Below are 12,635 nucleotides of genomic sequence, written 5' to 3'. Positions count from 1 at the left end.
TCCCCCGCAAAAGGACCCCCCACATGCCACTGAGTGAGCTTTGCCCCTTTCCCACGTCAGACAGTGGTTCATTCAATGGCTCCCGAGTCACAGCCCAAGAGCAAAGGATGGGGATGCCCTTGGAAGAAGGGACTAAAGCTTCCCATTAGCTTTAAATCTTTGAACAACTTTCTGACCCTTCAAAAGCCATGCCCTCGTTACTGGTGTTCTTCTGTGAAAGGGAAGACGCGCCGAGGCAAAGCAGCAGTAACAGTAGGAAGCCCATCTCCAGAAGGCAACTTAGGTCAGAAGCAGACACGAGCAAAGCCCCCGAGGTTGTTGAAATCCTGCTTGAAGCCATCTCACCGAGCCCATTCCTTGCACAGCCCAGCCTACCAAAGATTTCCAAGCTCATAAGGGCCACCAAGAAACAGTCACAAGAGAAGGTCCTCCCCCAACCCCAGGAAATCCAATAAGCACTATGACAGTGCCATAAATTGCTTAGCTGAGGTCATGGTTTGGGGCGGGAGTCCGAAGCCTTGACTTTAAGACAAAAATTGGGAACACAGGGTTGGAAATGATAAATTTACTGCAAGAGCGGGAAAGAGGCCATACTCTTGTCAGGACGTGGAAGTGGGAAGGGATGTTCAGAGAGGCCTTGTGATAGAGAAGGCATTTGATCTGGACCTTGAAATATGGTTACAATTCACATATGCAGAGACTGGAAGTGGGGAGAAGGAAGTAGTGTCTTATCAACAAACACATGGGTATCGCTATTAAGTCAACACACCACTCTCTTTCCAAGTACTGACAGTGTGACATAAGGAAAGAGGCACATTAAATAATATTAATCATGACCCTTTCCCCTCTCACCCTTCAAATTCTTTAGCGCAAAATCCCATTAGGACCTACTAAACCCATGAATAAGTCTGTGATCTTCACAGTACTGTCATATTAAGTAAGGATAAGTTGAGGAAACGTTCCATTCTTTCCACTTTCATGTTTATCCATATTTATCTAATCAGTTTCACAAAATGCAATGGATGAACTCTTATACACATACACTGCAACTGAACAATTAAATGAATGGATGGTGATGGTGGGAGCCAGGATTCGCACTGCTGGAGTGGAGGTTATAGATTAGCCGGGGGTGGGGGTGTGGGGGTGGAGGCAGAACGGTCTATGCAGTAATGGATACGAGCTGGATACAACAGTATGAACGCACATTCAGCTTACTAGAGATACAGATGTTCCATCTGGAAGTATTTATAGACATGTACATGTACACAGGTTAGGATACACGCAGGTGTCTCCTTGTTCTATCAGTTGAGAGGGCTTAGAAATTATGGCTCTCCGATACTGGTGGGCACACCGACCACCTAGATCTTGGTTTCTAATATCATCTTTCAGTAAAAGAAACTAGGGTTCCTTGGAGAAGTGACTGATTCCGAGACTGGCGTGGGATATACAGAATGAGCCTAGAGCATCCTATAGTGCCAGGAAGTTAGGACATGCTCAACAAACGAACAGACAACCACAATGATGGGGGTATGCCAAAGGGATACAGAAGCCCACCAAAGGAGCAAACAATAGCAAAAGCTTGAAAAATTGAGGCATAACATAAATAAAGTAGTAATGGACCACATCGCAAAACATAAAATAAGTATCTGTGAGCATACAGCGATGTGAATAAATTATTGTATAAATAAGTGGGGAAGAGACAAATTTCCTGTACAGAATTTCACATAATCTATTTAGATACTCTGCCCTTCAAGAGGTGGAGCATAGCTCCTCACTCCTTGAGTGTGAGCTGTGCTTAGTGACTTTCTTCTAAAGAGGACAGTATGAAAACGAAGAAAAAGCATAACTCTGCAGTGAAGAGACCTCACATTACCTGAAGCCAGGTGATCAGCATTCACGTCAACAGTGGTGAGTCATACTGATAATATGCATTCTTGATATATGATGACGATGACACTTTACCTCTGTGACCCCCCCCATAACATATAACCCCAGCCTAATCTTAAGAAAAGACGTACCCAAATTGAGAGCCATCGTACAAAATTCCCGACCAGTACTCCTCAAAACCGTCAAGGTCACCAAAAACAAAGTCTAAGAAACTCGCTCAGACCACAGGAGACTAAGGCAACACAACGACCGAATATAATGTGGCGTCCGAGACAGCCTCCTGGAACAGAAAAATGACGGTAGGGACAAACTGAGGGAATCTGAGTAAAGTATTGCTTTAGCTAATAATGTATCAGTATTGGTTCATTAGTTATGACCAATGTACCATCCTGAAGCAAGATATTAATAATAGGGGAAACGGGTAATGGAGTATACAGGAATTCTCTGTACTGTGGTCGCAATAATTCTGTAATTCTAAAACCGTAATAAAATCTCTGTTTAAAAATGCAATGGAGGGACTTCTCCAGTGGTCCAGTGGTTAAGACTCTGTGCCTCCACTGCAGGGGGCACGAGTTCAATCCCTGGTCAGGTGACTAAGATCCTACATGCTCCATGGCGTGGCCAAAAATAATAATAAATAAGTAAAGCATTTTTTTAATATTTAAAAAATGCAGTGGCAGTGCTTTGCTCTCAATAAGCTGTCTACAAAATATTCTGACTGCTGAAGTCTTTAGGGAATTCTCTCCAAGTATTGGTAGTTCTATCAACTGGCTAGAGCAAAAGTCAATTGTAAAAGATAAGCTCTATTGTGCCCGTTTGGCTGACTTCTTAGGCGGCCAGATGGAGCCCCGCCACCATCCATCCAATTAGATCCCTTTTAAAGACAGGAGACACTGAAGGGAAACAACTGGAAATGGCATCTTCTGTTCCCAAGGTCATCTCTCTATCCCTGAGAACCTTGAAACCTTCCCAGTCTGAATATCGATCCTTTGACATTCAACACAGATGTCCCATGAACTACCATCAAAAACATATGAAGGGACGAAAGAGAAAAAAACCCTTGTCTTTTCCAGTCCATTTAGGATTTCTTAATCTGTCACACGTCTTGTCAACAATGACAAGCAATATGAAGCTGGACTATGTAGGGCAGACCAATTGCTACCTCTGCAATCTGATAGGATAGCAAAAGGGGAAATGTCATGATTGTGGAAGATATTCAAGAATGACATTTTAAATGCTAGAACCATTGAGCTGTTATTGATGTTAAAGGAGGTGCCTTTCAGGGGGAATTTTCCCCCGCAATATAAGATAGAGTAAAGAATGGCAGATGCTGGCTTGAAGCACAGATACAAGAGGGTTCAAAAATAATTTCCTGGGCTTCCCTGGTGGCGCAGTGGTTGAGAGTCCGCCTGCCGATGCAGGGGACATGGGTTCGTGCCCCGGTCCGGGAAGATCCCACATGCCGTGGAGCGGCTGGGCCCGTGAGCCATGGCCGCTGAGCCTGCGCGTCCGGAGCCTGTGCTCCGCAACGGGAGAGGCCGCAACAGTGAGAGGCCCGCGTACCACACACAAATTTCCCAAGCTAACAAATTCTCAATACATCATTAAAACGGAGTTACACTCTATCTTTCTGCATGACATCTCCTTTTGTTTTGTTGCCATTTACAGACTATAAAAAATACAGAGATCTTTGGTCTAATGCAGTATCTATGTATGTATCTATTTAATCATCTATCTATCATCTATCTATTCATCTATCTAATCGTCTATCTACCCATCCATCTAATCGTCTATCTACTGATCATCTATCTATCTATCCATCCATCCATCCAATCGTCTGTCATCTATCTATAGCATATATCTATCTCTCTATCATCTATCTATTTATATCTCTGAAAGTTTCTGGTGATTTCTCAGGCCTTTGATGAATCAGCTGGTAGTAGATTTATATCTAAGTGTTGGAGAACAAAAGACTCTTGGTGCAAAGGTGAGTGGAAATGAGTTTGAGGAAAGATAGTGGCCTTTGGATATAAGGAGTGTAAGGCACTATAAATGTGAAAATATAAGTGCTAGTAATCAATTGTAGTTATATACAAAATTACTATGTATATAACTTTTATATTATTATATCTAATATATACAGTTTATATACAATTGTGTGCAAGATATACAATGTTATATTAATTATATTAATATATATGTCATATTAACATAAGATAATAGTTATTATTAATATAATTAGTGTTATAGTCTATATATTCTACTATATTATTATATACTACATTATATAAAAAATTGAGATCAGGAAGGAGTTCAAACATTAATAGACAAGAAAGCATAACAAACAAAAATTCTTAGTTTTATACAGAGAAAAGAGTAATAAGGTGAAATAAACTCAAGGTAATAGAAAAGAACAATGATGTCCAGAACTTTATAACAAGGAAGGAAGAGAAACAAGGGGGACATGAGGTGGCCTTGGAGGCATGTGTTTGAGGACTTTGGGGGCTGCCTAAGTAACCCACGTACACATTCACCTAGACAAGCCCAGGCTGGCACACCCACTCCAGCTGAGCCACAGACACTAGTCCTAGATCCGACGCTGAAGAAGAGAGAATCTGCTCTTCACTGAACATCAGTAGTTCAGTTTTGCCCTTTGAATTCCCAAACTAACACCTCTGGCCTTACTTCTCTTATTTAACACATTGCCCCTCCCTCCTCCTCTTACCATCATGCTTCTAATGCAACGCTTCTAAGAAGATCCACCCCAAACCCTACCCAGCCTATCTTGCGTGCAGGTGCCTTGAATTTTTCTTGAAATTCCTGCCCGGTGTGTTAGGCTCTGTGAACACTAATCACACACACTTATTCCACCTGTTCGATGACTAGCTATTTGCTTTACAGGAAAAATCTGGAGCCATGGAACCCAAAGAGGGGGAATATAGCTAAAGCCAAGTATTCCAGTAGTAGGGATAAGATTTCACAGTTAAATACATGATTAAAGTCACCAGGTGAATAACTTTATTATTCAGTGGCTCTCGATTCCACAGCTGTAACAACAGAGATGGCAAATACCAAGGACTCTGCTTGGATTTTCTTTACAGAGGAAAAAACCCCCAACCACTCCAAACACTTAAAAATAAATTAAAACCACACCATTTCCTTTGGAAAGAAACGATTTTTATGAACTGTGACCATTCTTGCAAAGGAGTCAGAATCCTGCCTTCCAGCTTCTTAGTGAGTCACTACATTTCCTTCATGTGTGCAGCTCGCTGGAAGGTTCTCAAAGGAACAGACAATTACCTCTCCTCCAGCACAGAGGTTTTTGGTCCTAGCAGAAAACTCACAATGTACTTCCAGCATCCTTGTTTTTCCTAGCTCCATGCTTGAAAAAAATGAAGCGTCTGTATTGAGACAGTTTAAAATACATATAGACAAACTTAACATAACTAAAATAAGGCTTGTCCTTCAAAGTAGTCACCTTGGGTTTTCCACACTTACCCAAATGACACTGTCATGGTTCAAGACATTTTGGGAAGCCTGCTTTGAGTATTGCCTTTACAAGACAATTAGGCTCAACGTTACAGCTCCATATACTGGTTTTGACTAATAATGTTGTTTCCTAGCTTAACCGTCCGCTTGACAGCAGATAACTTTTGGTTTGCAAAAATCAGGTGCATTCCCCCAGGGCAGTGGTGACTCGCCGCCACTGGGGAGAGTCAGAGCAGAGCAGAATAGACTCTGAGGGCAATTAAACATGGAAGCACTCCAAACCTGTGCAAGGGCCTCACTGGAAGACGTGAGTAGCCTCTATGTTCTGGAGAGGGGATCACATTTGTTTGGGGGTAGCAGTTGTGATATGAGTGATAACAAAACAAAATGAGAAAACCAACCGCATTATAATTTCATTTATAAAACTTAATTATATGCATCCATAAGCCTCAGTCTCAAATTTGAATAGCTGGCTAAAAATGGGATTTTTCACATTCCTCGAAAAATTTTGATCAGAAATTTCCATTTTCAGTTGTTTTAATTCAAAAGCTCTAATAACCAAGATTGTGCAATAAAAATTTGTTATGACATCAAATTAATTGAGGAGAGAAATAAAGTGGTCTCATGTAAGGTATTTTCTCTCAAGTACTAAAAAAAAAAAAAAATCCACTTAGACATATAACCAAATGTTATTTAATATCTTAAAAAGTAACACAATCCAAAATGGATATTTCACACAACACTACATAAACATGAACACAATATTACCATATGGAGGGACTTTCAAATATAGACTTACAAAAATCCCTGTGCTTTTTTTTCTTTTAAGTTATTATACTAAGCATGACAAGTAATCATCATTTACAATATGGTACACTGACACGATAAAAACCATGTTACAAATGTGCTGTTATAAATCAGTAACATTAGGGAAGACATTTCATGAACTGTAATTATTTCATATGAAATACTATACAATATAAACAGAACATCCATCTTGGATGACCTTTACAGCAACCAGAGACCAAGTCATTTAAAAATTTTTTTTTCAGTGCAAACACATTTTATTCAAGGCAGTCTTGGCTGCAAAACTCCTTTCTAACATACAGTAAATCCCACTTGCACTTCTTAATTCATTTACCCTAATGCAATAGTCACATTCAGTCACTCAGAGAAAGATACCTGCAGAATTATGATCCCTTTAAACTTAATGTTGAAATTTAATTCTCTTCTAGACAGTTGTATCTATGTCAACTACGCTAAGGACCTTCATTTGTAGCTGTCAGTACTTACATGAAGGTGACCCTAGGGCAGCTCTAGTCCTAACCCATCCTTGTGTGCACAATACCACACACTGCTTTGCCCTTCCAATGTGGAAACCACGGCGGTGTATCGGTATGTAAGTGGGGGGATGGGAAGGAGGCAGGGAGGGTGGACCTCGGAAGCAAGGAGCCGTAAGTGCGTACACCAAGATGAACTTCCTGTAACTGCAGAGGACTCGTGTTGGAGGAGACCTCAGATCTCAGATTTGGTAGCTCTTTTTGGTGGGCGCAAGGGAATAGGCATGCCAAAGCCAGCCTCTGGACAGGGAGGGAGGCCAGCCGTACACGGACCAAGCAAGCTCTTAGCCTTACACTGGCTTCCAGAGTCATTGCTGCCTCACCTAGGAAACCCCCTTTCCCTAGTTGGCAGGGCGTGTGTTTGTGTGTGTGTGTGTGTGTGTGTGTGTTCACATTTGAAGCCAGCAACGAGCAGACAAAGCCCTGTAACTGATCATAAATACACAATCATCATCAGAAGGTTTAGTTCCCCTTGTGCCTTGTAGAATTCTGAACCTTGCAAATCAGCAACTGTAAGTCCTAGGACAAGTGTAAGAACACAGGATTCTGTGTGAGAGGGGCACTGGCTGGGGAATCCCTCCCTGGGATGTTGCTGTAAAAGACGCAGAGATTAACTCCATCAGGGAGACGCCAATGTCTATTTCCAACACACCGGGAAATTTAATAACGAACTTTCTCATGGATGTAACTTATGAAATGTCTCCCAAATAAAAATCTATGGTAAAACATTGGATGTATCCTCAATACTGTAAGACCTTCCGAGAGAGTTGACAGAGTGATGGCTGATTCTTTTATCTTACCTGGCAAAGATCAGACTGATAGTAACCTCTTTCCTGCCCGTATTTTACTAACCCAGAGCAAAGCAATGTCTTCCATGGCTTTTGCATTCATTTTTCCTGTGTTCTAGCTTCCTCAAGCCCTCAACGTGTGCAGAAATTTGCTCAACAGAAGAGTATGGGTGGGAGGGGCCTGGGGGGCTGGGGAGTGGGGGGGAAGGAAGGGATCGCTTCTGCGGGGGTCCACTGTCACCTGACAGCGCGCTGATAGCTGGTTCTGTGACTGGCCTGTGATACACGGAGAAGGTCCCCGACCAGGATCTTTCATCTCACAATTTGAGGAAAAAACGCTTAGAACTAGATCAGCTTCCCCGGGAAATCCAGATTCTTCAAAGTAGGGCTCAACAGAGTGTACTGAATTTCAGTTGTGCTAATGAGAAGCACTGTGCAGAGTACTTGATAACGTTTTTAATGAAAATTCCTGTCTCAGCACCTTCCACTGCCAGGAGCAGTCGTGTTCCTGAAAGACAGTATTTTAGCACAGGATTTAGAGAAGCCCAATATGAAACTGTAAACGAGGGTGTATGTCCAGATCTACCTTGGACCACAATAGCATTTGGGTGGATTTCTGTAAAATTCCCAACACCCTGAACTTTTTGAATGAAAATGGACAAAAGTATCAAGTTGTATTCGTTTTCTTTGACTTTATTAGCACACATCAGAAAAATAGCATTGTATTTCGTGATTTCTCATGATGGTCTATCAAACAGATAGAAAATAGATCACTGATAGCTGCCACTGTGTTTCTGGGTAATCTTATGTCACTCCTCCTGTTTATTCATTTCAAGTATGGGTATTACAAATAGGACCTGCTTTGTTAATTGTGAATCTGAATGCTTTGGAAGCACTTTGAGATCCCAGCATGAGTTTGCAAAGTCCTCATAGGTTGTTGTTGGTTTTTAATCAAGCTCCAAATACTGCCCGTGTTATAAACTGTTAGACTTTTCAAATCAAGATCACTATTGTACTGTGAGCAATATGCCTTTCATTTAAGTTCAAAACTTTATTTTCAAGTACACTTTGTGGTGATAAGTGGTTTATCCTGGGTAGAATTTTACAAAGCTGTGCAACCTAAAAAACAAACAATGCTTTCGTTACCGCTGAACGGGTCTTTTTTTTTCTCCCCATGGTGACTGCAATATAATTTAAATTTATATTTTAGAAATGCTGGTTGGGTTATGAAAAAGGGAGACTGGGGAACAGCTGGTGTTCAGATTGTTGTGACTCCAGATTAACTCTCAATGGATGCTTCCTGAACTTGAACTTCACAACACTGGAGAAGCCTTCATTTGTTAATTTTATCCAGCTAAGTCCTTTTTCTGCTCTTCTTGTTTCCTTTTTTTGATGGACCCCTCCCCCTTTTCATATGCTTATGAAGATCCCCTGAGATGTGCAAAATATATAAAATGAAATACGAATTATGGAACAGAAGTTGTGGATACAACGCACAGCTCTTTTAATTCAAATGAAGTCTGAGCTCGATATGGTAGCATGCAAGTAGTGAGGCCCAAAGTGCTTCAAAGTTGGCAGTCCAAATTTCTGGTGTGTCTTGTGACCGAAAACCTAGAATTCAGATCAGATTTTATAGGAGTCAATAGCTTGCTAAATTATGTTTATCAAGTGGCTCTTCGCCGGAGAGAACTCGTAGCAGGAATGAGGTCCGGGGCTGCTGGCAGGAGCCGGGGCAGGGGAGACAAGATATTTAAACTTCCTTTTTTCATTCACAACAAATTCAAGTGTGCTTTTGTGGGGAAGAAGAGAGACAGGTTTACAGATGAGAGTGAAATAATGCCGTCAGAGAAAAACCATGGCAATGAAACAGTCACAAGTCCACATAATCACTGACACACACACAGAACGCCATGGCCTAATGGTTAAGAAAGTTTTCAACTTTGCTTTTCCAAACAATACACTTGAACGCACTGCTGCCGCTTCATCAAATTTATGGAGGTAGTTATATGTAAAAATAAAAATTACCATAAAGTAATATGCTGTATCATAATAATACATACGTGTGCAAAATGCCGACAGATGGGTTGACCCTTTAAAGTTGAACACTACACAGAGATTCAACCAGATTCAGTTTTGTAAACCTTTCAGTTGATAAACTCTAAGTGAAGTCTAGATAAGCAGCCATGGGCCACAAAGCTATCGTTTCCTGGAGGAAAAGGATGCTGGCAAAGCTTGGAGTGGGTCACTGAGAACATCACTGCAGACCATCTAGGGTCATATTTGTAATGTGCTTCCCGCCACCGCTTCTCCCCCGTTCAAGAATCCCGATTCGATTCAGACGGGCATATTTCTACGTGGAACGTCTGCTCACATCATATCCTCTTTGAAGTCCATCATTTCTATGCTAATGGCTGCTGGTCTAAGGGAGTTTTTTCTTTTTTTTTTTTTTTAATCATGTACCTCATAGCATCAGGCAAAGCATGGTACACATTTTATTCCAATGTCTTCTGTAAACCTATTTCTTGTGAAATATTGATAAATTCATATTTTAAAGCTTCTCTTAAAGGTAATGCTTTCCTTTCCTGTTCACACAGTATTTGATTATTATAATGGCTACTTTAGGAGGATCAACTAGAGGCTGATGTATTGTTTCAATGGTTCTATTATTTATGAACTGATAGTACGACAGATGCTGGAGGGCAGGGTTTCGGGGAAAAAAAAGAATTTAGAAGAATTTAGTAATTGTGTGGCATACAACTCCCCAAGGAAACAGACTCTGTATAGTCTATCTGATACATTATCATTCCTCCCAGACAAATTTAAGCAGTGAGAGAAGAGTGCATTTCTGAGCAATCAAGGCATGCCTTGGAGGAAATAAGGCATGAGACTGAAAGCCAACTGACTTAAGCATCTTAAAGGTGCGGGAGTTTGCCAAGAAACGTGCTCATGTTTCACTATAAGCACAAAAAAAGGAATCTATACTAAACTTGATGAGTCCAGTTTGACCCAATGCAACTTCCAGATATCTGAAAAAGCATGAGGAAGGACCCAAATGTTTCAAGAAACAGTTCAACTGTGTACATGACTCCACGCTTTAAACAGATGGCTAGTGATTCAACCTAATACCGAAGCAGAAGTGTTTCACAGATTCTATGCCAATTGCTGAAATCTGAGGTGAAAATTTTTGGATATATAGTTTACGGTATATGGCTCCAAACATCACATGCCACTTAACTAAATAAAACTTTCTGTCAGACCATTTACTTGTGTCACATGTAACCCTTTTGTGGATAATTTTCCGTTATCTATAGATTTATTCCGTGGTTCTCATAAAATAAGACACGGGAACTTGGAGGTGCCTCTTTCTTAGAAGGCTGAATCTTGGTTATGTGTAATCCCTTTGCTGCTGAGAACCGTCTTTGTATTCAACATGACATATTGTAAACCAAAGCAAAACGTTAACAAACCATTCTGAAATAAGTTGGGCTAAAAACTATACATCTACCTAAAAATGCCTCCTGGAACGGGTTACGAAGTATCTGTAAACATTACTCTGGCATAGTTCATGTATGCATAATTGTCATTCTAATAAATTTTAGGGGCGTACAAGTTAGGATGACACCACACTTGCAGAATGATCACATTCTGTTGTTAATTACATGGGCACATGTATATTTCTAATCAAAAAGTATTTTAAAGTTTTCTCTATAGATATCTTCCCAGGAATAAAAGCCCTGAAGTTCAACTCCCCCTAAATTTGCTCTTTCCTATAACCACTAAAAATTATCTCCCACAGCCTAATTTAGGCATTCTATTTAAAACTACATAAAATAGATTTATGTCCTTCCATTAGAAAGAATAACGTCCCCAGGCCATAGTCTTCATTTGTATCACAAAGAACATTTTGATTTTAAACAAATTATCATATCTATTATAGTAAGATAGCATCACCGTCAAGTATCACAAGGAGGAAATGATCTTCCTTCAGTATCTGATGAACACCTCTCCAGGTCCCCGTTACCTCTCCCATCACTTAGTGCTGTGCCCCAGCCAGGCTGGGAGACCCTTCCTTTGTCCATTTCAGATTCCAAGGCCTATATTCCTGTTTGTGATTATGGAAGGTTAAAAAAATCAGACAAGCATCTGTGACACTTAAAATCCTGAAAACAAACACTCCCAGTATTTGGATCACGACCCCTTCTGACACACTTCCATGGGCTCCTGCAAAACCTTGTCACGAAAACTCACAGTGCAAAATGACTGGGGCCTAAACGGTTCACACACGAAGGGCTGGGGTCCCCTTTAGTCAGTTGGCATTGATTTCCCTAAAGGTAGACCCTTGCATTTGACATTTTGTGGAGGCTTAGTTTTTGTTTTGTTTTGTCTTTTGTTTTTGGAAGTGTCAAGGATCAGTGTTCTGTGGTACCACTCGGTCACAGACTGGGAGCAACACGCATCTGTGGCATTTCAGAATGGACTTGGCAACTGCATGACATTGAAAATGCATATTACACTGACAGTGTCTAGACTTTGCTATGTGTGCTCAGTTACAATTAGTGAAGCAAAAGTATACATGTCACCCCTACTGCTATCCTTGTTGCTACAGAGCCATCCATGTGAAAAGCAATACTCTGAAATAAAGATTTTGTTGTTGTTGTTTTTTGCCCTAGCCTACTTAGCAGCACAGTTTAAGTCAACACAAAAACTGCCGTTGAGATGCTTGTCTTCCCGAAGATGTAAACAACAGTCCCAGTGCCGTAAACTTGGCTGTATCGAATGAGACAGGAGATCTGAGGCAGAATGACTATCACACGCTAGTAACAGAAGCTTGCAAGCAGCTGGAAGGTTTCTGTAATTTCTCAGCTTCATTTGTGGGGCTGTCCGTACTTGTTCGGAAATTGAAGGCCGGGCCAGCTCCACCGTGGGCCGGGCTCCAGGTAGGGTTCTGACGACGGTTACTTTCAACAATGCTTGATGTGTTGGAAGCCAGGCTCTCCCGAGTGCTAAAAGAGTAAAAAGGTTTTGTTTGGTTTTGTTTGGTTTGGTTTGGAACATAAATAATTATATATTGAGCCCTAGAGGAAGAGCAAATGATGCAGTTAATGGATTTCCTCTGTCGGTTCATCATGTC

General features: G+C 40.9%; 1 protein-coding gene across 1 annotated transcript in view; it reads right to left on the bottom strand.

The window, feature by feature from the left end:
- Positions 1–6,049: 6,049 nt before the first annotated feature.
- STOX2 (storkhead box 2) overlaps positions 6,050–12,635 on the bottom strand; it is a 162,231-nt gene continuing 155,645 nt past the window's right edge. Inside the window, exon 7 of the mRNA XM_027123008.1 lies at positions 6,050–12,507. Coding sequence (XP_026978809.1) covers positions 12,312–12,507 — 196 coding nt within the window. The 3' untranslated portion in view covers positions 6,050–12,311. The remainder of the gene's footprint in view (positions 12,508–12,635) is intronic.

The sequence above is a fragment of the Aethalodelphis obliquidens genome, unplaced genomic scaffold (genome assembly GCF_003676395.1).
Source record: "Aethalodelphis obliquidens isolate GAN/ISIS:26980383/991018 unplaced genomic scaffold, ASM367639v1 scaffold25, whole genome shotgun sequence".
Lineage (NCBI taxonomy): Eukaryota > Metazoa > Chordata > Mammalia > Artiodactyla > Delphinidae > Aethalodelphis > Aethalodelphis obliquidens.
The sequence above is the reverse complement of the archived record's forward strand: the minus strand, read 5'-3'. Positions and strand labels throughout refer to the sequence as shown.